The sequence below is a fragment of the Neoarius graeffei genome, chromosome 7 (genome assembly GCF_027579695.1).
Source record: "Neoarius graeffei isolate fNeoGra1 chromosome 7, fNeoGra1.pri, whole genome shotgun sequence".
Classification (NCBI taxonomy): domain Eukaryota; kingdom Metazoa; phylum Chordata; class Actinopteri; order Siluriformes; family Ariidae; genus Neoarius; species Neoarius graeffei.
The window spans coordinates 63,430,015-63,456,879 of NC_083575.1; the positions used below are offsets into that span (position 1 = coordinate 63,430,015).

Sequence of the window (26,865 nt, forward strand, 5' to 3'; positions counted from 1 at the left end):
TGCGTGGTGTTTTGCCCAATGGAAACCTACAGTAGTCATTTGTGTACCGCGCACGGAGCATGATTTTTTTTTCTTCAATCAGAAATATTGGTAGGGACGTATCAGCCATTGTTTGATATTGGTAGGGACACATCCATACCCAATTCTACACCTATGGCCTTCAGTGTCATAGCCCCCACACTCTGGAATTCCCTTCCTCAATCTCTCCATGTCTGCTCTTCTTTCTTTACTTTCAAATCTGAGTTAAAAAAAGTCCTTTTTCTCTTCAATGAACACTTGTCTTCCACCAATTAGCTTAGTCTGCATACATTTTTAACAACTCCCTCTATGTAAAGCAACACTGGATTTGTTAATTGGCTGTTCAGAAGTAGACTCCTTACTTGCCATGTGTGAGGCCTGGGCTTGGTTCCCACCCAATGCAGATACCTACTCCTCTTTTATTTTTAAAAATTGATGATATCACACACAATTGTTGGTAGTTATACAAAAGCTTACCTACATGTCTGAGGTATATATTTCACCAGCATTTTCTGTGTCATAGTTATATGTTGTAACTGGGACTTACTGTTAGTGTCCAGTGCTGAGGCTGTAGGTCCTGTTTGTTTTTCATTCTGAACATTCACCACTCTATTTCTCACCTGCAAAAAGAGGAAAAACAGTATGTATATACTAAGAATGCAGCTTTGCATCAGTCACAGGGAAATTATTAGAGTACAGCCACTCTACAACTTTCAGCAGTAAATCCACCTTCTGCCACTGAATATCAGCACTCTGAAGAGAGACAGCACAACACAAATTAGTACTGATAAATAATTTTTCATAATATCACGAAGCTTAAGGTTCTGATAACAGAGCACACAACCTTTGTACAGCTAGTTACAGCTAAATATGCCCAGTATAATTAAATATCCAGCAGGTGGTGCCATATGAAAGCACAAGTTCTAACATACTTCTGTAAACTATAGGTAGGTTTTATACACACACACATACATACATACATACACATATATATACACACACACATATATATATATACACACACATATATATATATATATATATATATATATATATATATATATATATATATAATTATCTGTAGCCGCTTTATCCTGTTCTACAGGGTCGCAGGCAAGCTGGAGCCTATCCCAGCTGACTACGGGTGAAAGGCGGGATACACCTTGGACAAGTCGCCAGATCATCACAGGGCTGACACATGGACACAGACAACCATTCACACTCACATTCACACCTACGGTCAATTTAGAGCCACCAGTTAACCTAACCTGCATGTCTTTGGACTGTGGGGTAAAACGAAGCACCCGGAGGAAACCCACGCGGACACGGAGAGAACATGCAAACTCCGCACAGAAAGGCCCTCGTCGGCCACGGGGCTCGAACCCGGACCTTCTTGCTGTGAGGCGACAGCGCTAACCACTACATCACCGTGCCGCCCATATATACACACACATAAGTACCAGTCAAAAGTTTGGAAACACCTTCAAATTCAATGTTTTTATTTTTTTTTTCCTACACTGTAAATTAATACTGAAGTCATCCAGACTATGCAGCAACATGTAAGGAATCATTTAGTAAACTTTAAAATGTTAATCAAACCAAAATATGTTTTAGATTTTAGATTCTTCAAAGTAGGCACCTTTTGCTTTGATTACAGCTTTGCACACTCTTGACATTCTCTCAATCAGCTTCATGAGGTAATCACTCAAAATAGTTTTCCAACAGTCTTGAATGAGTTCCCAGAGGTGCTGAGCACTCGTTGGCTGCTTTGCCTTCACTCTGCGGTCCAACTCATCCCAAACCATCTCAATTGGGTTTAGATCAGGTGATTGTGGAGGCCATGTCATCTGACGAAGCACTCCATCACCCTCTTTCTTGGTCAAATAGCCCTTACATAGCCTAGAGGTGTGTTTTGGGTCATTGTCCTGTTGAAAGACAAATGATGGGCCCACTAAGCGCAAACCAGATGGGAAGGCATGTCGCTGCAGAATGCTGTGGTAGCCATGCTGGTTAAGTGTGCCTTCGATTTTGAATAAATCGCCAACAGTGACACCAGCAAAGCACCCCCATACCATCACACTTCCTCCTCCATACTTCACTGTGGGAACCACACATGTAGGAACCATCCACTCACCTTTTCTGCGTCTTACAAAGACATGGCGATTGGAACCAAAAATCTCAAATTTGGACTCATCAGACCAAAGGACAGATTTCCACTAGTCTAATGTCCGTTCCTTGTGTTCTTTGGCCCAAGCTATTCTCTTCCTCTTGTTGTTCTTCCTTAGAAGTGGCTTCTTTGCAGCAATTCGACCATAAAGTCCAGATTCACACAGTCTTCTCTGAACAGTTGATGTTGAGATGTGTGTGCTACTCGAACTCTGTGAAGCATTTAGGTGGGCTCTTATCTGGGGTTTTGTTAACTTGCGGTTTCTGAGGCTGGTAACTCTGATGAACTTATCCTGTGCAACAGAGGTAACCCTAGGTCTTCCTTTCCTGGGGCGGTCCTGATGAGAGCTAGTTTCATCATAACGTTTGATGGTCTTTGTGACGGCACCTGGGGATACTTTCAAAGTTCTTGAAATTTTTCAGACTGACTGACCTTCATTTCTTAAAGTAATGATGGACTGTCGTTTTTCTTTACTTAGTTGAGTAGTTCTTGGCATAATATGGATTAGAACAGTACTCAAATAGGGCCATTCACTGTATACCAACTCAATCTCTTCACAACACAACTGATGGTTTCAAACACATCAAGAGGTCAAGAAATTCAAGAAATTAACTCTTGACAAGGCACAGCTGTAAACTGAAAGCCATTCCAGGTGACTACCTCGTAAAGCTGACTGAGAAAATGCCAAGATGTGCAAAGCTGTCATCTAAGCAAAAGGTGCCTACTTTGAAGAATCTAAAATATAAAACATATTCTGGTTTGATTAACACTTTTTTGTTTACCAAATAATTCCATATATATTTCTTCATAATGTCGATGACTTTAGTATTAATCTGCAATTCAGAAAATTTGAAAATAATGAAAAACCACTGAATTAGAGGGAGTTTCCAAACTTTTGACTGGTTATATATATGTGTGTGTGTATATATATATATATATATATATCATCTCATTATCTCTAGCCGCTTTATCCTTCTACAGGGTCGCAGGCAAGCTGGAGCCTATCCCAGCTGACTACGGGCGAAAGGCGGGGTACACCCTGGACAAGTCGCCAGGTCATCACAGGGCTGACACATAGACACAGACAACCATTCATACTCACATTCACACCTACGGTCAATTTAGAGTCACCAGTTAACCTAACCTGCATGTCTTTGGACTGTGGGGGAAACCGGAGCACCCGGAGGAAACCCACGCGGACACAGGGAGAACATGCAAACTCCACACAGAAAGGCCCTCGCCGGCCCCGGGGCTCGAACCCAGGACCTTCTTGCTGTGAGGCGACAGCGCTAACCACTACAACACCGTGCCTCCCTCTCTCTCTCTCTCATATTCGAGCCCTGTGGCCGGCTTGGACTGTGGGGGAAACCGGAGCACCCGGAGGAAACCCACGCGGACACGGGGAGAACATGCAAACTCCACACAGAAAGGCCCTCGCCGGCCCCGGGGCTCGAACCCAGGACCTTCTTGCTGTGAGGCGACAGTGCTAACCACTACAACACCGTCCCTCTCTCTCTCTCTCTCATATTCGAGCCCTGTGGCCGGCGAGGGCCTTTCTGTGCGGAGTTTGCATGTTCTCCCCGTGTCTGCGTGGGTTTCCTCCGGGTGCTCCGGTTTTCCCCAAAGACATGCAGGTTAGGTTAACTGGTGACTCTAAATTGACCGTAGGTGTGAGTGTGAGTATGAATGGTTGTCTGTATCTATGTGTCAGCCCTGTGATGACCTGGCGACTTGTCCAGGGTGTACCCTGCCTTTTGCCCGTAGTCAGCTGGGATAGGCTCCAGCTTGCCTGCGACCCTGTAGAACAGGATAAAGCGGCTAGAGATGATGAGATGAGATGAGACGCTTCTGATGCTGTCTCTTGTTCAAGAGTGGCTTGACACAAGGAATGCAACAGCTGAAACCCATGTCTTGCATACGTCTGTGCGTGGTGGTTCTTGAAGCAGTGACTCCAGCTGCAGTCCACTCTTTGTGAATCTCCCCCACATTTTTGAATGGGTTTTGTTTCACAATCCTCTCCAGGGTGCGGTTATCCCTATTGCTTGTACACTTTTTTCTACCACATCTTTTCCTTCCCTTTGCCTCTCTATTAATGTGCTTGGACACAGAGCTGTGAACAGCCAGCCTCTTTAGCAATGACCTTTTGTGTCTTGCCCTCCTTGTGCAAGGTGCCAATGGTCGTCTTTTGGACAACTGTCAAGTCAGCAGTCTTCCCCATTATTGTGTCGCCTACAGAACTAGACTGAGAGACCATTTAAAGGCCTTTGCAGGTGTTTTGAGTTAATTAGCTGATTAGAGTGTGGCACCAGGTGTCTTCAATATTGAACCTTTTCACAATATTCTAATTCTCTGAGATACTGAATTTGGGGTTTTCATTAGTTGTCAGTTATAATCATCAAAATTAAAAGAAATAAACACTTGAAATATATCAGTCTGTGTGTAATGAATGAATATAATATACAAGTTTCACTTTTTGAACGGAATTACTGAAATAAATCAACTTTTTCATGATATTCTAATTATATGACCAGCACCTGTATATTATAGAATAGAATGCCTTTATTGTCACTATACACATGTACAATGAGATTAAAGCATCTCCAATAACAGTGCAAACAGCATGTAGAGAGAGAGAGAGAGAGAGAGAGAGAGAGGAAGGGGGGGGGAAGGTGCACAGTCCTGAGGTGTATGTGTTGTGTTACACATTATGGAGTGAGGTATTGCTCATTGCACATATAAAGTATTGCACAGAGAGAGAGAGTCACATTATAAATTATTGCACGAGAGAGTCACATTATAAAATAAAATATTGCACATTTATGAAGTATTGCAAGGTAAGGTACAGTGGTGCTTGAAAGTTTGTGAACCCTTTAGAATTTTCTATATTTCTGCATAAATATGACCTAAAACATCATCAGATTTTCACGCAAGTCCTAAAAGTAGATAAAGAGAACCCAGTTAAACAAATGAGACAAAAATTTTATACTTGATCATTTATTTATTGAGGAAAAGGATCCAATATTACATATCTGTGAGTGGCAAAAGTATGTGAACCTCAAGGATTAGCAGTTAATTTGAAGGTGAAATTAGAGTCAGGTGTTTTCAATCAATGGGATGCCAATCAGGTGTGAATGGGCACCCTGTTTTATTTAAAGAACAGGGATCTATCAAAGTCCGATCTACACAACACATGTTTGTGGAAGTGGATCATGGCACGAACAAAGGAGATTTCTGAGGAACTCAGAAAAAGCGTTGTTGATGCTCATCAGGCTGGAAAAGGTTACAAAACCATCTCTAAAGAGTTTGGACTCCACCAATCCACAGTCAGACAGATTGTGTACAAATGGAGGAAATTCAAGACCATTGTTACCCTCCCCAGGAGTGGTTGACCAACAAAGATCACTCCAAGAGAAAGGCGTGTAATAGTCGGCGAAGTCACAAAGGACCCCAGGGTAACTTCTAAGCAACTGAAGGCCTCTCTCACATTGGCTAATGTTAATGTTCATAAATCCACCATCAGGAGAACACTGAACAACAATGGTGTGCATGGCAGGGTTGCAAGGAGAAAGCCCCTGCTCTCCAAAAAGAACATTGTTGCTTGTCTGCAGTTTGCTAAAGATCATGTGGACAAGCCAGAAGGCTATTGGAAAAATGTTTTGTGGACTGATGAGACCAAAATAGAACTTTTTGGTTTAAATGAGAAGCGTTATGTTTGGAGAAAGGAAAACACTGCATTCCAGCATAAGAACCTTATCCCATCTGTGAAACATGGTGGTGGTGGTAGTATCATGGTTTGGGCCCGTTTTGCTGCATCTGGGCCAGGACGGCTTGCCATCATTGACGGAATGATGAATTCTGAATTATACCAGTGAATTCTAAAGGAAAATGTCAGGACATCTGTCCATGAACTGAATCTCAAGAGAACGTGGGTCATGCAGCAAGACAACGACCCTAAGCACACAAGTCGTTCTACCAAAGAATGGTTAAAGAAGAATAAAGTTAATGTTTTGGAATGGCCAAGTCAAAGTCCTGACCTTAATCCAATTGAAATGTTGTGGAAGGACCTGAAGTGAGCAGTTCATGTGAGGAAACCCACAAACATCCCAGAGCTGAAGCTGTTCTGTACGGAGGAATGGGCTAAAATTCCTCCAGGCCGGTGTGCAGGACTGATCAACAGTTACCGGAAACATTTAGTTGCAGTTATTGCTGCACAAGGGGGTCACACCAGATACTGAAAGCAAAGGTTCACATACTTTTGCCACTCTCAGATATGTAATACTGGATCATTTTCCTCAATAAATAAATGACCAAGTATAATATTTTTGTCTCATTTGTTTAACTGGGTTCTCTTTATCCACTTTTAGGACTTGTGTGAAAATCTGATGATGTTTTAGGTCATATTTATGCAGAAATATAGAAAATTCTAAAGGGTTCACAAACTTTTAAGCACCACTGTAGGTGCATAGACTTGAGGTGTATGTGCTGTGTGTAAGGTGCACAGTCCTGAGGTGAGGTGAGTGAGGTGAATGTGTTGTGTTTCACATTATGGAGTGAGGTATTGCACATTATAAAAGTATTGCACAGAGAGAGTCACCTTATAAGTACTGCACATTATAAATTATTGCACGAAGTGAGTCACATAGTAAAATAAATAGACTATAAAGTCAGAGCATATCCGAGTTCAGGCGGTTATGGCTTTTGGAAAGAAGCTGTTTTTGAATCTGTTTGTCTTTGTCCTGATGCACCTGTAGCGCCTCCCTGAGGGCAACAGGTCGAACAGATCAAAGCCAGGGTGGGAGCTGTCCTTGATAATGTTCTTAGCTCTGCTAAGGCAGCGGGAGATGTAAATGTCCATCAGGGAGGGGACAGGGCAGCCAATGATCTTCTGTGCTGCCTTAACTACCCTCTGGAGCCTCTCCCTGTCTACAGCAGTGCAGCTGCCGTACCATACTGTAATACAGTACGTCAGCAGGCTCTCGATGGATGAGCGGTAGAAGGTCAGCAGCAGGTTGGAGTTTAGGTTGCACTTCCTGAGGACTCTCAGGAAGTGTAGCCACTGCTGAGCCTTCTTAATGACTGCTGTAATGTTTACTGACCAGGAAATGTCGGTGGAGATGAGGATGCCGAGAAACCGGAAGGTGTGGACCCTCTCCACATACACGTTGTTGATGTAGAGGGGGGCTAGGTTGGTGCTGTGCTTCCTGAAGTCAACAATGAGCTCTTTGGCTTTCTTGGTGTTCAGAGCGAGGTTATTTTCTGAACACCAGGCTGCCAACTTCAGGACCTCCTCTCTGTAGACTGCCTCGTCTCCCTTTGAGATGAGTCCGACCACTGTGGTGTCGTCAGCAAACTTGATGACGAGGTTGTTGTTGTGGGTCGAACTACAGTCGTGGGTGTAGAGGCAGTACAGGAGGGGGCTCAGCACACAGCCCTGTGGAGAGCCGGTGCTCAACGTGCGGGTGGAGGAGAAGTGGGGGCCAAGTCTCACAGTCTGGGGCCGGTTAGTAAGAAAGTCCTTTAACCAGGCACATGTGAGAGGGGGGAGGCCGAGAGTCTCCAGTTTTCTAATAAGGATGTCCGGGATTATTGTATTAAAAGCTGAACTGTAATCCACAAAGAGTATGCGGATGTAGCTCTGCTGCTGCTCCAGGTGGTTTAGCGCAGAGTGGAGAGCTATGGCGATGGCGTCCTCTGTGGATCTGTTTGTGCAATATGCGAACTGGTAGGGGTCGAAGTCTGGGTGGAGGTGGTCCTTGATGTGCTGAAGAACTCGTCTCTCGAAGCACTTCATGATTTTATATATATATATATACACAGTGGTGGGCAAAAGTTTACATACCCCAACAGAATCGTTTCTTGCTTATTTCTAAGAGAAATTGAATGATAATACACAAAAACCTTTATTTTACTTGTGGTTAATGGTTGGCTGAAGCCATTTATTGTCAAGAAAATGTTAACTCTTTTTAAACCATTATGACAACAAAAAAACTACACAAATGACCCTGATCAAAAGTTTACATACCCCAATTCTTAATACTGTGTATTTCCCCCTTTAACATCAATAACAGCTTGAAGTCTTTTGTGATAGTTGTCAATGAGTCTCTTTATCTTTTCAGATGGTAAAGCTGCCCATTCTTCTTGGCAAAAAGCCTCCAGTTCCTGTAAAGTCTGGGGCTGTCTTGCATGGACTGCACGTTTGAGGTCTCCCCAGAGTGGCTCAATAATGTTGAGGTCAGGAGACTGAGATGGCCACTCTAAGACCTTCACTTCATGCTGTTGTAGCCACTGACAAGTTGATTTGGCCTTGTGTTTTGGATCATTGTCGTGCTGGAATGTCCAAGTTCGTCCTATGCGCAGCTTCTGGGCTGAGGCGTGTAGATTTTCCTCCAGTATTTTTTGATAAGTGACTGCATTCATCCTGCCATCAACTCTTACCAAATTTCCAGTGCCTTTGTAGTTCACACATCCCCAAAACATCAGAGATCCACCACCATGTTTCACTGTGGGAATGGTGTACTTTTCATCATAGGCCTTGTTGATTCCTCGCCAGATGTAGCGTTTAGTGTTGTGCCCAAAAAGTTCAATTTTGGTCTCATCACTCCACACAACTTTTTGCCAGAAGGTTTGGGGTGCGTCTCTGTGCAGTCTGGCATATCATAGACGGGCTTCTTTGTGGCATTTGCGTAGAAGGGGCTTTCTTCTGGCAACTCTCCCATGCAGCCCATTTCTTCTCAAGAGTCTCCTAATTGTACTCTTTGAAACATCCACATCAAGTTGTTTCAGAGAATCTCGAAGTTCACCAGATCTTATTTGGGGCTTCTTTACATCACGCACAATTCTTCTAGCAGTGGTGGGTGAAATTTTTCTTGGTCTACCTGAACGGGCTTTGGTGTCTACAGAGCCCCTGACTTTCCACTTCTTGATTATTGTTTGAACAGTGCTGACTGACATTTTTAATTGCTTTGATATTTTCTTATATCCCTTCCCTGATTTATAAAGTTCAACTACCTTTTCACGCAGGTCCTTTGACAATTCCTTTGATTTTCCCATGGCTCAATCTCAAAGATGACGCGCAGCACTGGATGAGGGATAAAAGGTTCTCTCAAAAGTCCAGCAATTTACTGACTTTTATTTTCACCCACTAATTAGAAGAAAACAGATCACAGGTGAAGGTAGTTGCCTTTAATTGCCATTCAGTCCTGTTTATGTCAAATTGTGTACAGGTTTTCAGGCCAATTCACAGGGGTATGTAAACTTTTGATCAGGGTCATTTAGGTAGTTTTTGTTGTTTTCATGGTTTTCAAAGAGTAAACGCAGCAATGAATGCAATAAATAGCTTCAGCCAACCATTAACCACAAGTGAAATAAAGGTTTTTGTGTATTATCATTCAATTTCTCTTAGAAATAGGCAAGAAACGAAACATTCTGTTGGGGTATGTAAACTTTTGCCCACCACTGTATATATATATATATATATATATATATATATATATATATATATATATATAGTGATGGCGGCCCCAGAAAAACGCCACCAAAGCAGTGGACCGCTCCTCACACAATCACTGCTGTGGTGCTGAAGAAACAGGAGCGATCGACTCCAGCACAGCCAGCACCTGCCTGCGACCTCACTCTAAGCCGGTTTGGGCTCCCTGCCACCTGCATAGATTGCACCACACGCATGCTACACTTTCCCCACATGTTTCCTTCCTTAATTATTCATTAAACCACCTAATTTTTGCACTGAATATTTGAGTTCTGTGTCTGTGTTCTTTCCCCTTCGCAGCGGGAGTGTCACACTGGTGGAGAATTTTAGTACAAGCACAACACCCCCACCCACCCTCCGCATGGAACCACTCCTGCAGCACTTCTGGAGACCAGTCTCCAACCGCAACAGGTGACACAGGAACTTGCAAAAGGTCTCCAAGTCGCTACCCAGGAGCCACTGCAGCAAAGGGCCAGAGCCTCTCACCTTCCAGGCTGCCTCCCAGACCCCCATCAGGAGGCTCTCTGTGTGCTTCACAAGCTCACTCCAGTGGATAATGTGGAAGCCTATCTACACTTTTAAATAGAAACTGTACATGGAGGGTTGGCCCAAAGAAGAATGGGCCTAGGCTCTGGCTCCCCTCCTCATGGGAGAAGCCCAACTGGCCTACTTCAGCCTTCCTCTGTCCTTGTTCTGAAGGAACAGATATTGGTGCGCCAATATTGATCCTACCACCAAGCACTAGGTGTGTCCCTTCTCGGAGCTAACCACTTACTATCATAGATTTGTTCCCCACGTCTCTTCTCTAGCCTCTCCCCTCTCAGACCTGACCAAAAAAAGAGACAGCCCGACAAGATAAAGTGGACTGGTGAGATGGAGCAGTCATTTCAGGCCCTGAAGAAGGCCCTCACCACCGCCCCATCCTCCAAATACTGGACTTTCATCGTCCAGACGGACACCTCAGAGATGGCCCTGGGTGTTGTGCTCTCACAGGTCACAGAGGGCAAAGAGCACCTCATGCTGTACATCAGCCACAAGCTGATTCAAGCCAAGAGGATCAACATGGCTGTGGAGAGATGCCCTGACCATTAAGTGGGTAGTACCTGTGCTGAGATACTATTTGTCTGGTCATCATTTCACGTTTGTCACCAACCATGACCCACTCCAGTGGATGGCGGCTGCCTACTCGCTGCTCCTGGTCTTAGCAGGACTTCTCTTTCCAGGTCCAACATAGAGCAGGGATCCAGTACAGGAACACCAATGGCCTCTCCAGGAACTACAGCCTCTGGGCTAAGCCTTGGAGAATGGTAGGCTCAGGGCTGGGGGGGGTGACAGTGGCCCTAGAAAACTGCCATCAAAGCAGTGCACCACTCCTCACACAACTGCTCCTGTGTTGCGGAAGAAACAGTAACATTTCAGCAGCATTTTTTTGGACAGCCAAAAGCAACATGGCCATGGGGAGGGGCCCGTTGATCACACACCTGGAGGGGCATAATCGGTGCCTTAATTCACCCTCCTTAAGCAACCAGAAGAGTATAAAAAGACGCCACGGCTCTCAGAGGTTAGTCAGAACGTGAATGTGTTCTTTGGCTCTCTTTCTCTCTTTGGATAGGCAACCTTGCCAACATAGAGGATGATGACGACAAAGAGCTCAAGCCTCCTGCACACGTCGATGTTGAACGTTCCCGCATTCATCACCTCTAGGACACCGACCAACTCCGGCGCAGCCAACACGTTGTCAAGTGACATTCAAAAGAGTTGACAATCATCCTGGTCAGTGGAGAATCGTTTTTACCCACTGCCAATCTGTAACTTTGTTGTCCTCAATGTCTGCTGCATGACCTTGTTCTTATGAACTGCCGTCTTTGAAATTTTGAGGATGGAAGCAACCTGTCGCTCACTGTATCCCTCTGCCAGTAAAGCCAGAATTGAATGCTTCCTTTTCTCACTTGAAATTCATCTCATTATCTCTAGCCACTTTATCCTGTCCTACAGGGTCACAGGCAAGCTGGAGCCTATCCTAGCTGACTACGGGCAAAAAGCAGGGTACACCCTGGACAAGTCACCAGGTCATCACAGGGCTGACACATAGACACCCATAGTGAATTTAGAGTCACCAGTTAACCTAACCTGCATGTCTTTGGACTGCAGGGGAAACCGGAGCACCCGGCAGAAACCGGGAGAACATGCAAACTCCGCACAGAAAGGCCCTCGCCGGCCACGGGGCTCGAACCCAGACCTTCTTGCTGTGAGGCGACAGCGTTAACCACTACACCACCGTGCCGCCTCACTTGAAACACTTCTTTTTAACTCTTTTGACATGATGAACAGAGAAGATTTGTATTTCAATTAAATTTAAGGTATTATTTGCACTGTTTTTGCCATCAAAACTGGTTCTATTGCAAGAGGATAGTGATGACCACAGCAGTGGTTTTTATACGATTCCTCATTAAATAAGATTTGGTTCAGGTGATTACCTAATCAGTACCTCATTAAGTAAAATGAGGTGTGCTTGTGTCAGACACTGGAATGAAATGGCTGCCATACACAGAGATGTTGATTTAAGAAAAAATTGAAGTGGTCTCTTAATTTTTGTCAGAACTGTGTTTGTGTACGTGTATGTATGTGTGTATATATATATATATATAATGAGAGTCCGGGGTTGGGGCTCATATGCGAGCGCTTGGTGGCCGGGCCTTTGCCCATGGGGCCTGGCCGGGCTCAGCCCGAAGAGGTGACGTGGGCCCGACCTCCTGTGGGTTCACCACCCACAGAGGTAGCAGTAGGGGTTTGGTGCAGTGTGGATTGGGTGGCAGTCGAAGGCAGGGGCCTCGACGACCTGATCCCCGGACACAGCGGCTGGCTGTTGGGACATGGAATGTCACTTCACTGGGGGGGAAAGAGCCTGAGCTTGTGCGGGAGGTTGAGAGGTACCGGCTAGAGATAGTCGGGCTCACCTCCACGCACAGCTTGGGCTCTGGAACCCAGCTCCTCGAGAGGGGCTGGACTTTCCACTTCTCTGGAGTCGCCCGTGGTGAGTGGCGGCGGGCTGGTGTGGGCTTGCTTATAGCTCCCCAGCTCAGCCGCCATGTGTTGGAGTTTACCCCAGTGAACGAGAGGGTCGCCTCTCTGCGCCTTCGGATTGGGGAGAGGGCTCTTGCTGTTGTTTGTGCCTACGGGCCAAATAGCAGAATAGAGTATCCGGCCTTCTTGGAGTCCCTGTGAGAGGTACTGAGGGGTGCTCAGACTGGGGACTCCATTGTGCTACTGGGGGACTTCAATGCTCACGTGGGCGACAACAGTGACACCTGGAGGGGCGTGGTTGGGAGGAACGGCCTCTCCGATCTGAACCCGAGTGGTGTTTTGTTATTGGACTTCTGTGCTAGTCACGGTTTGTCCATAACGAACACCATGTTCGAGCATAGGGGTGTCCATAAGTGCACGTGGCACCAGGACACCTTAGGTCGGAGGTCGATGATCGACTTTGTAGTCATTTCATCTGATCTCCGGCCCTATGTCTTGGACACTCGGGTGAAGAGAGGGGCTGAGCTGTCAACTGATCACCACCTGGTGGTGAGTTGGATCCGCTGGCGGAGGAGGAAGCTGGACAGACCTGGCAGGCCCAAATGTGTGGTGAGGGTCTGCTGGGAATGTCTGGCTGAGCACTCGGTTGGGGAGGTCTTTAACTCCCACCTCCGGGAGAGCTTTTCCCAGCTTCCGAGGGAGGCGGGGGACATTGAGTCTGAGTGGACCATGTTCTCTACCGCCATTGTGGACGCAGCTGTTTGGAGCTGTGGCTGCAAGGTCTCCGGTGCCTGTCGTGGCGGCAATCCCCGAACCCGGTGGTGGACACCGGAAGTAAGGGATGCCGTCAAGCTGAAGAAGGAGTCCTATCGGGCCATGTTGACCTCTGGGACTCCTGAGGCAGCCGACGGGTATCGGCAGGCCAGGCGTGCTGCAGCTCGGGCAGTTGCGGAGGCAAAAACTTGGAACTGGGAGGAGTTCGGGGAGGCCATGGAGAAGGACTATCGGTCGGCCTCGAAGAAATTCTGGCAAACCGTCCGGCGCCTCAGGAGGGGGAAGCAGTACTCTGTCAACACTGTTTACAGTGCGGGTGGGGAGCTGTTGACCTCGACTGGGGACATTGTCGGGCGGTGGAAGGAATACTTTGAGGATCTCCTCAATCCCACCGTCATGTCTTCCACTGAGGAGACTGAGGCTGATGACTCAGAGGTGGACTCGTCCATTACCCAAGCCAAAGTCACTGAGGTGGTTTGCAAGCTCCTCGGTGGCAAGGCATCAGGGGTGGATGAGATCCGCCCTGAGTATCTCAAGTCTCTGGATGTTGTTGGGCTGTCTTGGTTGACACGCCTCTGCAACATCGCGTGGCGGTCGGGGACAGTGCCTCTGGAGTGGCAGACTGGGGTGGTGGTCCCTCTTTTTAAGAAAGGGGACCGGAGAGTGTGCTCCAATTATAGGGGAATCACACTTCTCAGCCTCCCAGGGAAAGTTTACTCCAGGGTACTGGAGAGGAGAATTCGACCAATAGTCGAAACTCGGATCCAGGAGGAACAATGCGGTTTTCGTCCTGGTCGCGGAACACTGGACCAGCTCTATACCCTTCATAGGGTGCTCGAGGGTTCATGGGAGTTTGCCCAACCAGTCCACATGTGCTTTGTGGATCTGGAGAAGGCATTCGACCGTGTCCCCCATGGTATTCTGTGGGGGGTGCTTCGGGAGTATGGGGTTCGGGGCTCTTTGCTAAGGGCTGTCCGGTCCCTGTACGAACGGAGCAGGAGTCTGGTTCGCATTGCCGGCAGTAAGTCAGACCTGTTCCCAGTGCATGTTGGACTCCGGCAGGGCTGCCCTTTGTCACCGGTTCTGTTCATAATTTTTATGGACAGAATTTCTAGGCGCAGCCAGGGGCCGGAAGGAATCCTGTTTGGGAACCACAGGATTTCATCTCTGCTTTTTGCGGATGATGTTGTCCTGTTGGCTTCTTCAAACCAGGACCTTCAGCATGCACTGGGGCGGTTTGCAGTCGAGTGTGAAGCGGCTGGGATGAGAATCAGCACCTCCAAGTCCGAGGCCATGGTTCTCGATCGGAAAAGGGTGGCTTGCCCTCTCCAGGTTGGTGGAGAAGTCCTGCCTCAAGTGGAGGAGTTTAAGTATCTCGGGATCTTGTTCACAAGTGAGAGAAGGATGGAGCGTGAGATTGACAGGCGGATCGGTGCAGCCTCCGCAGTGATGCGGTCGCTTTACCGGTCCGTCGTGGTGAAGAAGGAGTTGAGCCAAAAGGCGAAGCTCTCAATTTACCGGTCGATCTACGTTCCGACTCTCACCTATGGTCATGAGCTTTGGGTAATGACAGAAAGAACAAGATCGCGGATACAAGCGGCTGAAATGAGTTTCCTTCGCAGGGTGGCTGGGTGCTCCCTTAGAGATAGGGTGAGAAGCACAGTCACTCGGGAGGAGCTCGGAGTAGAGCTGCTGCTCCTCCACATCGAGAGGAACCAGCTGAGGTGGCTCGGGCATCTTTTTTGGATGCCTCCTGGACGCCTCCCTGGGGAGGTGTTCCAGGCATGTCCCCCCGGGAGGAGGCCCCGGGGAAGACCCAGGACACGCTGGAGGGACTATGTCTCTCAGTTGGCCTGGGAACGCCTCGGTGTTCTTCCTGAGGAGCTGGCCGAGGTGTCTGGGGAAAGGGAAGTTTGGGCTTCCATGCTTAGACTGCTGCCTCCGCGACCCGGTCCCGGATAAGCGGAAGAAGACGAGACGAGACGAGACGAGATAATGAGAGTGAGAGAGAGCGCCCTCCACAATTATTGGCACCCCCTTGTAATATATAAAAATGGTTATATCTCATCTCTAGCCACTTTATCCTGTTCAACAGGGTCGCAGGCAAGCTGAAGCCTATCCCAGCTGACTATGGGCAAAAGGCGGGGTACACCCTGGACAAGTCGCCAGGTCATCACAGGGCTGACACAGACACAGACAACCAAAATGGTTATCTCATCTCATCTCATTATCTCTAGCCGCTTTATCCTTCTACAGGGTCGCAGGCAAGCTGGAGCCTATCCCAGCTGACTACGGGCGAAAGGCGGGGTACACCCTGGACAAGTCGCCAGGTCATCACAGGGCTGACACAGACACAGACACAGACAACCAAAATGGTTATATGGTATAAAAAAAATTCCGTCTGATATCATCTCATCTCATCTCGAGCCGCTTTATCCTGTTCTACAGGGTCGCAGGCAAGCTGGAGCCTATCCCAGCTGACTATGGGCAAAAGGCGGGGTACACTCTGGACAAGTCGCCAGGTCATCACAGGGCTGACACATAGACACAGACAACCAAAATGGTTATCATCATTCATCTCATTATCTCTAGCCGCTTTATCCTTCTACAGGGTCGCAGGCAAGCTGCAGCCTATCCCAGCTGACTACGGGCGAAAGGCGGGGTACACCCTGGACAAGTCGCCAGGTCATCACAGGGCTGACACGTAGACACAGACAACCAAAATGGTTATATGGTATTAAAAAAAATTCCGTCTGATGTCATGTTCTTTAAAATCTTCTAAGCTCTTTATTTTTTTTAAAGTGAATTACTGAGGCACCTAAACTCATATAAAATTTTGAAAAATGCAAATAAAAAAGTAGTTATTTCTACATTTACTTGACTTGTATTTCATTTCAGACAGAATTAACCTTAGATATTTCATATTTTGTCTCTTCAACTGCATTTCATTTGTTAATATCCATCCATTCATGTTTTAGGCCTGCAACACACTCCAAAAAATGTTGGGATATAGGTAATTTAGGGTTAGTAATGAGGTAAAGCAGTTATATAATGATGTGATGTGAAACAGGTGATGTCAACAGGTGATTGTAGTCATGATTTAGTGCAAAACCATTATCCAGGAAAGGCCTCATCTTTGAGGAAAAAAGATGGACCCAGGATTTCCAGTTTGTCAAAAAATACATGAGAAAATTACTGAAATGTTTACAAACAATTTTCCTCAAATAAAAGATACAAAGGAATTTGGATATATCATTCACTATGATGCATAATATCATTAAATGATTCAAAGAATCTGGAGGAATTTTGGTATAAAAAGGATAAGGGCACAAGCCTAAGCTGAACACCTGTGATCTCTGATCCCACAGAAGGCACTGCATCCAGAACCATCATTCATCTATAGCTGATATAACCACAAGGTTACTTTGGCAAACCTCTGTCAAGCATGACAATATGGAGTTACATCTACAAATACCAGTTAAAAATTTACTGTGCAAAAAGGAAGCTTTATGTTAATTGTGTTCAAAAGTGCCATGGACTTCTCTGGGCTCTGAGGCATCTGGGATGGATCATCACACAGTGGAAACATGTATTGTGGTCAGATGAATCAATATTTCAGGTCTTCTTTGTAAGAAATGGACGCTGTGTGTTCTGGACCAAAGACAAAAAGGACCATCCAGACTGTTATCAGCAACACATCTAAAAGTCAAGCCCTGTCATGGTATGGGGTTATGTCAGTGCCTTTGGCAAAGGTCACTTACACTTCTGTAATGGCAGCATTAATTCAGAAAAGTACACTGAGATTTTGGAACAACATATGCTGCCATCAGGACGACATCTTCTCATCTCATTATCTCTAGCCGCTTTATCCTTCTACAGGGTTGCAGGCAAGCTGGAGCCTATCCCAGCTGACTACGGGCGAAAGGCAGGGTACACCCTGGACAAGTCGCCAGGTCATCACAGGGCTGACACATAGACACAGACAACCATTCACACTCACACCTATGGTCAATTTAGAGTCACCAGTTAACCTAACCTGCATGTCTTTGGACTGTGGGGGAAACCGGAGCACCCGGAGGAAACCCACGCGGACACGGGGAGAACATGCAAACTCCACACAGAAAGGCCCTCGCCGGCCCCGGGGCTCGAACCCAGGACCTTCTTGCTGTGAGGCGACAGCGCTAACCACTACACCACCGTGCCGCCCGGACGACATCTTTTCCAGTGATATTTCAACAAGACAATACAAAACCACATTCTGCACACATTACCAGGGCATAGCTGTGGAAGAAAAAGGTGCCTGTCCCCTCTGTCCCCAATCGAGAATGTGTGGTGAATTTTGAAATGAAAAATATGACAATGTCAGTGGGACAAAATAACACCTGAAACGTTTCATCGCTTGGTGTCTTCCGTCCCTAAACATCTTTTAAGTGTTATGAGAAGGAATGGCAACATTGTAAAGTGGTAAATGCTTTACCATGTCACCTTTTTTTGGAAATGTGTTTCAAGAATTAAAATGGTAACAAGTGTTAATTTTTGAAAAACAAAAAAACAAAACAATAAAATTCACAAGGTAAAACATCAAATAATGTGTTGTTGTTTTGATTGCAGTACAGGTCAAAGATCTCATCTCATCTCATTATCTGTAGCCGCTTTATCCTTCTACAGGGTCGCAGGCAAGCTGGAGCCTATCCCAGCTGACTACGGGCGAAAGGCGGGGTTCACCCTGGACAAGTCGCCAGGTCATCACAGGGCTGACACATAGACACAGACAACCATTCACACTCACATTCACACCTACGGTCAATTTAGAGTCACCAGTTAACCTAACCTGCATGTCTTTGGACTGTGGGGGAAACCGGAGCACCCGGAGGAAACCCACGCGGACACGGGGAGAACATGCAAACTCCGCACAGAAAGGCCCTCGCCGGCCCCGGGGCTCGAACCCAGGACCTTCTTGCTGTGAGGCGACAGCGCTAACCACTACACCACCGTGCCGCCCGGATGACATCTTTTCCAGTGATATTTCAACAAGACAATACAAAACCACATTCTGCACACATTACAAAGGCATAGCTGTGGAAGAAAAAGGTGCCTGTCCCCTCTGTCCCCAATCGAGAATGTGTGGTGAATTTTGAAATGAAAAATATGACAATGTCAGTGGGACAAAATAACACCTGAAACGTTTCATCGCTTGGTGTCTTCCGTCCCTAAACATCTTTTAAGTGTTATGAGAAGGAATGGCAACATTGTAAAGTGGTAAATGCTTTACCATGTCACCTTTTTTTGGAAATGTGTTTCAAGAATTAAAATGGTAACAAGTGTTAATTTTTGAAAAACAAAAAAACAAAACAATAAAATTCACAAGGTAAAACATCAAATAATGTGTTGTTTTGATTGCAGTACAGGTCAAAGATTATTTCCAAATCAATGAGTGGCAGCGGGGGCATGGCCGAGCGTCGGTCTGTGAATGGAGGGCGGAGTCAGGGAAAGTGAGTGGTCGTGTCACTACACCTGTTGTCAATTAACGTGTGTTTGTGTGTCTCCTTCAGTGACCGCGCCTGATAAAAGGAGAGAGAGAAGGGCTGTGACAGCCTGTGTGTGTGCGCGTGTGAGAGGGTGAGAGTTTTTTGGAGCCCTATGCTGAAAAGCAGTAAAAATAAAACCCCTCTTCAATGCAAACAGCCACCTGCCGTGCTTCTGTGCTCCACCCACACCCGAATCTCGCTACACAATGTTTTCGGTTTTAATTTAAGTTTCAACATACTGTCTGAATTTCTTCTGTTTTGGGGTTGTACATCTTTGTCATTTGTTACAGGATTGGATATGTTTTCTTAAATATCCAGTCTACCATTTTTGCTGGTACTGGCTCGAGACCAATACTATTTATTGGATTTGTGCCATCTTTAATATCTTAAATTAAACCTATGATATACACATGATTAAGCTGAAGTGCTTACACAGGCTGTTTGAGGATAGGTGCGGGTTAGAGCCTTCACAATATTCTCCAGTGGTTCTTGGAGCTGTTGTCTCTGCTCAGAACTGTCCAATAGAGGGAGGCAGGAGTTCCAGTAATGCCTTGCTGCAGTCTCACAGAGAGGCCAGCTACCTGCCTGCTCAGCATAGCTACAGGATGATTAAATATGTTATTCTACATGCTAACTTCATTCTAGCATTCGTAGCATTCTTTATTCTACATTCTAACTTTAATTAAATTATTGTGCACCATCATGGGATGAAGATGGTGTTATCTTACGCATTAGGTTGCCTGTTTGGCTGAGATAATTATATCTGTGGTGTTTTAAATACATTTTTATGTCACAAAAAATAAGACACAGGACAATGTAGTGCTATTTTTAAATTTACCAAACTTATATTCATAGTATATGGTCAAGTTGATCAGCAAGATGGTATTAACAGACTGACCTGACGCTAGTCTGGAGCATGGCAAGAGCCTCTGTGTATTTGGCAAGATGGCCACAGGACTTATGAAGCATGCTCAGGCCTCTCAAACATGCAGCACTGCTCAGCATTTCCTGCACTGCTCTCATGCTGTACCTAGATGCATACAAATTGCACTGAGTCACTCAATTAGTATTTGAAATCAAGCAGGCTCTCACCTACTATGAATTACATACATGAAAAATCAAATTCAATGTAGTATAAGCAGAATACATTCCTGAAAATATCAAAAACTAAGTACATTTACACCGTTATTCCTGTACTAGGTGTCAGTGCATTTGCAATGCTTTGCAGTATCTAAAGTACTAGTGCATCATGAAAAAGTTATTTTTTTGTAATTTAATTCAAAAAGGTAAACTTTCATATATTCTATATTCATTACACGTAAAATGAAATATTTTAAGCTTTTTTTGTTTTAATTTTGATGATTATGGCTTATAGCTCATGAAAATCAGAAATCCAGTATCTCAAATCATTAGAATATTTCCTACGATCGATCAAAAAAGGATTTACAATACAGAAATGTCCAACTTCTGAAAAGTATGTTTATACACTCAATACTTGGTTAGGGCTCCTTTACCACAAATTGGGTACTCCCCCAGAAAAATTTGGATTTGGTTGATGTGATTTCCTGCATTCTGGTGGATTTGGGGTGGCCTTTTGGAGATGAACAATACCTGAATTCATTCAGATTCACAGCTGACACCCTGACTTGGGCACTTAGCTGCCCCAACCCATAAACTATGATAACTACACTGTGCCATATATTAAGCTCCTTACTGATTGACTCTGGACACCCAGAGTATTCCTTACTCTTATCAGACAAGGGTACACTTTTGTGTCGTCTGATGTAAAATGTGTCTTACATTTTCGTTTCTTGGAGCACTCTGCCTCTGCCATGACGCTGCTGCTCCTGTGCACTGACTGACTGAATGACCGTTAGAGGGAGCAGCGCGCGGAAGAGGGCGGCCGGTTCATCTCTTCTCCTCTCCACTGCTTTGGCCAAACAGCACACGCACAGGCGGGAGAAAACATGCCTCACGCGCCACATTGCAAGCGCGTGCACACACATATGAACCACCAGAGGGCACGCGTGTACACTTGAGTTTGTTTTTTTTCTGAAACCGGAAATACGCATTGTGAAATTGGCCGCATCCCAAACCGCACTCTACCCTACTCAATAGTGTGCCACCGCACCACAGGCCTGTTACTGTGACGTACACAAGTTTGCATCTGGTCGGTTCGGGATGAAGCTTGCTCGCTTGCTCTAGATTCCATGAGATTGTATGTAATTTGTGGGCATCAGGGAGCCACTATCAATATGCGGGAGACTCCCGGAAGTTCCGTGAGACTTAGGATGTCTGGTATGGAGGCAATCAGCCTGTGGCACTGCTGAGGTGTTATTGAAGCCCAGGTTGCACTGATAGTGGCCTTCAGCTTGTCTGTATTTTTGGGTTGCATGTTTCTCATCTTCCTCTTAACAACACCCCATAGATTCTCTATGGGGTTCAGGTCAGGCGAGTTGGCTGGCCAGTCAAGTACAGTAATATCATGGTCAGCAAACCATTTGGTAATAGTTTTGGTACTGTGGGCACTAAGTCCTGCTGGAAAAGGAAATCAGCATCTCCATAAAGCTTGTCAGCAGATGGAAGCATGAAGTGCTCTAAAATCTCCTGGTAGACTGCTGCATTGACTTTGGTCTTGATAAAACACAACACCAGCAGATGACATGGCACCCCAAATCATCACAAACTGTGGAACCTTCACACTGGACTTCAAACACCTTGGATTCTGTGCTTCAATACTCTTCCTCCAGACTCTAGGACCATGATTTCAAAATTAAATGCAAAATTTACTTTCATGTGAAAAGAGGACATTGGACCACTGAGCAACAGTCCAGTTCTTTCTCTCCTTAGCCCAGGTAAGACACTTCCGACATTGACTCTGGTTCAGGAGTAGCTTGATATTAGGAATGAGATGTCTGTGCATTATTAGGAAGATGTCTGTACATGGTGGCTCTTAATGCACTGACACCAGCCTCAGTTCACTCCTTGTGAAGCTCTCCCAAGTTCTTGAATCTACTTTTCTTGATAATCCTCTCAAGGCTGCAGTCATCCCTGTTGATTGTGCACCTTTTCCAGCCAGCCTTTTCAACAATGACCTTCTGAGGCTTACCCTCCTTGTAGAGGGTGTTGATGAGTGTCTTCTGTACAACTGTCAAGTCAGCAGTCTTCCCCATGATTGTGGTTGTGTGGACTGAACTAGACTGAGAGATACATACATAGTATGTATTTTACTGTTTTACTCAAACTGGAAATGAAATATTCTTATATTTTGAGATGTTTTTTTATTGTGCTGTAGGCCACAATTATCAAAATTAAAATAGAAAAATGCTTGAAACATTTTAGCGTACGTGCAATGAGTCAAAAATATATTAAAATTTCACTTTCTTCAATAACTGATGGAAAATATTGAACTTTTCATGACATTCTAATTGTCTGAGGTGCACAAGTATATTATGTAAAAGTAAGACTGCAACAAATATCCAACACATTTGAATTATATGCACTTGTACTATTAAAGTGGAAGGTTAAAACTGTAAATGTACTTGCATTGTTTTGAATAGTTTTAAATAGATAGATGTCTGTGCACTTGTAACACTGCAGTATCTACAGCAATGTTTCAAAAATGTGGGCCGTGTGCTCTTTAAAATTGGGCTGCGAACAGCTGGGAAGAAAAAAAAAAGGTGCTAAATGCAAATTATTCTTCTTTTTAGTGTTCTGCCTGATGGCAGGTCTGCTCTGATGGCTTCAGCCATCAATGTTACAAGGGAATAATGACAGTAGTGGTTTCCCATTGCCTTCTACTGGATTATTATAGAGGTGGAAGGATAGCACTGTAAATGTATTTGCATTCTTTTGAATCCAGATCAGGGTTTAAAAGTAGGAAGAAAGCAAGCACATTGGCCAGGAATTGAACCCAGGCCACATGAGCAGTGAAAATTCTACCATTGAACCACCAATACTGGTACGTAAAGGACAAATAGACATGCATACAACAAGAACTAGGAAAGACTAGCAGTTCCTGTCACATCAACAGAAGACTGGGGAGGAGCTGACAGCCTTGGAGTGTTCTGTAATTATGTCAGTCATTCTTACATTACATTACATTACATTACATTACATTACATTACAGGCATTTAGCAGATGCTCTTATCCACAGCGACGTACATTCTGAGTAATTCTGAGTTCTGTCAGTCTTCCTTTTATGAGCTTGAAAAAAGAGATGGGCAACAGAAAAGGAAATGTGACTGCCCTCATGTTTTAGCCATAATATCCTGGTTTTGAATGCCTCTATTACAATTACTGTATCATTAAAATATAACTCTGTGTTCTGTTTGTTATTGACATGTTACTGAAACTGCTGTTCTTGTCTTCTTTGTCTGTTTTTCGTTTCTTTCTTTCTTTCTTTTTTTTTTTTTTTACTTGAGTGTGATTGTGAAGCAACCAGTAGAAAGTTTGGTGTTCTAAACTATCAGGTGATTTCAAAGATTCATTATTTAATTGGTTATGTTGTGATATCAGTATATACTGACTCTTTTTTACTTGGTTCATTCAATCCAATTACCTTTGTTCAAATTATTGTGTACTTTACATATAAATAGTTAGGTGTTGTCGAATGATCATCTTTGTCTTTGGTTTTAAGGTTCTGAAAGTTTAATTAATTTTTTGTCATTCATATTAATACAATATTTGTATGTTTAAAGTTAAATACAGTTTATTTTTTTCTTCTTTTGAACGTTTAGCTTTTATTAAAATATAATTTAACTGAAAATGTCTCTCTCAATTTTCTCTCTCTTTTGATTGGCTAGCACAGTTCTACAGATATATGCGGCTGGCCTCTGCGTGGCAAGCGAGAATTTTACCACTGAACCATCAATGCTGATGGAAGAATTAACGGACATGCATGCATATCCAACCCAGGTTACCCGACTCAGGTTCACAACCCACCTCTCGGGGCACACAGTGCTTTCAGTGCAAATCATGAGTACAAACTTGATGCCTCATTTACGTTTTATATCTTAAGGTTCTGGCATGTGGCTTGAAAAAGGAAGGACTCGCAGTTCCTGCCATGTCAGCAGAGGACTGGGGAGGAGCCGATAGGCTTGGAGTGCTCTGTAATAGTCCTTTTGCACTTTAGTCCAACCCGCATTATCTAAATCAGCTTCAGGACCCACCTCTCGGGGCACACGGTGCTTTCAGTGCAAATCACGAGTGCAAACTTGATGCCTCTTTCAAACCAATGACCAGGGTCAGACCTAGGTTATCTGGCCAAAGTTCAACCCTTCTTTTGTCAATCCAAACCAAGCGAGTCAACATGGGTTAATTCCCAGTCATGACGATTCAGATTTTTCTTTTACTATTAAACCAAGATCTGTATTCAAAACAATGCAGTATGTAGAAGAATAGTGCATAAAAGTAGGGCTGTAACAAATATCCAATACTTTTGAATTATACACACTTTTACTATTAAGGTGTAAGTATAACACTGCAAATGTTCTTGCATTCTTTTGAATGCAGATTAAGGTTTAAAAGTAGAAGGAAACCAAGCACATAATTTGGCTGGGAAGTAAACCCAGGCCTCCCATATGGCAGATGAGAATGCTACCACTGAGCCATCAGTGCTGATAAGCACTATAGGGACATGCCTGCAACAAGAAATACAAAAGACAAACAATTCCTGGAATGGCAAAGAGGAGGAGCTATCAACTCAGAAAATGAAGCCACAAAAAAAGCTACCAGGTGGCTTTGGATCAAGAGGGTGGGTCTGCGGGTGAATGCTACTGGGATGCAAGCTGGGGGTCTGATCGATCTCAGCTGGGTTGCCTGGGAGAGGGTGTTTGATGTTGAAACACCTGATGACCCGAAGTTATGTTGCTGATGATGCATCTTTCGTCTTGTTCATGAAACGCTTGGCTGCACCACCATGCCTTATGGAATATTTGAGAAAGTACTCACTGAATAGCTGATAGCTGTTTCCCGAAAAATACTTTTGTTTAAACCCTTTTTAAATTGTTTTTAAGTGTTAAAGCTGAGCCTTAGATATGCTGTGTAACCTCCTGGGAACCAAGAAAAAAATGTGTCTCTCAATTTCTCTTTTGTTGTGATTTCCTTACTAGGAATTTCCCAGCAACCCTCCTAGTCACATGATATCTCATCTCATCTCATTATCTCTAGCTGCTTTATCCTGTTCTACAGGGTCGCAGGCAAGCTGGAGCCTATCCCAGCTGACTACGGGCGAAAGGCAGGGTACACCCTGGACAAGTTGCCAGATCATCACAGGGCTGACACATAGACACAGACAACCATTCACACTCACATTCACACCTACGGTCAATTTAGAGTCACCAGTTAACCTAACCTGCATGTCTTTGGACTGTGGGGGAAACCGGAGCACCCGGAGGAAACCCACACGGACACGGGGAGAACATGCAAACTCCACACAGAAAGGCCCTCGCCGGCCACAGGGCTCGAACCCGGACCTTCCTGCTGTGAGGCGACAGCGCTAACCACTACACCACCATGCCGCCAGTCACATGATATATCATTGGAAAGCCCAGGATGTCCTCTTTACAAGACACCAGGATTCAAGTGAATAGCTTGAAAGAGTAAGAGGGTGTGCACATAAAACAAATGTCAACTACAGAGGACACAAGTCTATGGGTTGGTTCTCAGGAGGATATTTTTCCTCCTGTCTTCTGGTAAACAAGTGTTAGAGTCAAAGTACTCACAGGTTACACACGGAGAGTTTTGCCTTATGGATGGCAGTCTGATCCAACTGAAGTGCATTCTGGGTGCAAATCATAACAAGGTCATGATCAGTGCTCTGATGGGCAAAGTGAGCAAGCTGAGACCATGAATAAAGCTCCCCCACAGGATCAGACCATTTACAGTCAGATGCTATTTGCACAAGCTATAAGAGAATGAAAGACAGAAAAAGATAAAATGAGAAAGAAAGCGTCAATGAGAAAAATCATATAGTTCCAAAAAACAGCAGGAGAATTTTTGAGGACAAAACCAGTCCAAGTCATGCTTTCCTTTTTTGAAACTGCATAGTAGACCTCACCATTGTAAGGCTGGGCACAGAGAATGCCATCGGTCCATGATTATGGCTATTACACCGCAGCATCTCCACTCCAACCAATACACGTGACATGGCATGCATTGCCTCATTTGTACACTGGGAAAATCAAACATGCATTTCATGACCATACTGAGATCAAATTTATGTATAACTGCCTTCATGCCTTTTAATATTATTTATTCCAAAATAAAACATTACATTAGTTTAGGGTTTATCATAACTGTATAGTGAACTAATGTGTGGGGGGTTTTGCAGACACTCACATGCAGCTCATCAGCAATGTCAAGGTTCTGTCCAATTTGCTGTTGCAACAGGCGTTTGGTATTTACCCATGTGCTGAGAAGCTGCTTTCGAACCATGATGGGCACTGTCTCATCATTCCCATTGGACAGATGCAGAGCATAGACACACATCTACAGCACAGAAAAAACAAACATTGTGTAAAGTACTTCTATTTGGCCCAATCCAAGGCTTGATATCATTACACATGGTAGTGATCAAAGTTAGGTGAAGCAAAAACCAAGAGAAATTACAACCATGAACCAGAGGAAACAGTAAATGCATGCTTGTAGACAGATTTTGAAAGATTTGCAATGTATAAACAGGTTTATTTTTATAATAGCTCCAACAATTATGTTTATAATTATATATACTTCTAAAAGTTAAAGATCTTTAGGTGTCAAGGAATAATTAGAGTAAGCAATCAATAAAAAAAAACCATCAAAAATAACATCCATCCATCCACCCACCAGTCCTGTTTGATATGCTTGAATGGCAGAACAGGCAGGTG

The 26,865-nt window shown here is 44.6% G+C and overlaps 1 protein-coding gene across 1 annotated transcript in view; it reads right to left on the reverse strand.

Moving 5' to 3' along the window:
* Positions 1–26,865, reverse strand: part of LOC132888892 (cilia- and flagella-associated protein 46) — a 251,873-nt gene that overhangs the window by 147,232 nt on the left and 77,776 nt on the right. Inside the window, exons 20-25 of the mRNA XM_060924987.1 lie at positions 26,339–26,488; positions 26,058–26,171; positions 25,723–25,904; positions 19,896–20,027; positions 19,430–19,595; positions 566–638 (exon numbers count right to left, since the gene is read on the reverse strand). Coding sequence (XP_060780970.1) covers positions 566–638; positions 19,430–19,595; positions 19,896–20,027; positions 25,723–25,904; positions 26,058–26,171; positions 26,339–26,488 — 817 coding nt within the window. The remainder of the gene's footprint in view (positions 1–565; positions 639–19,429; positions 19,596–19,895; positions 20,028–25,722; positions 25,905–26,057; positions 26,172–26,338; positions 26,489–26,865) is intronic.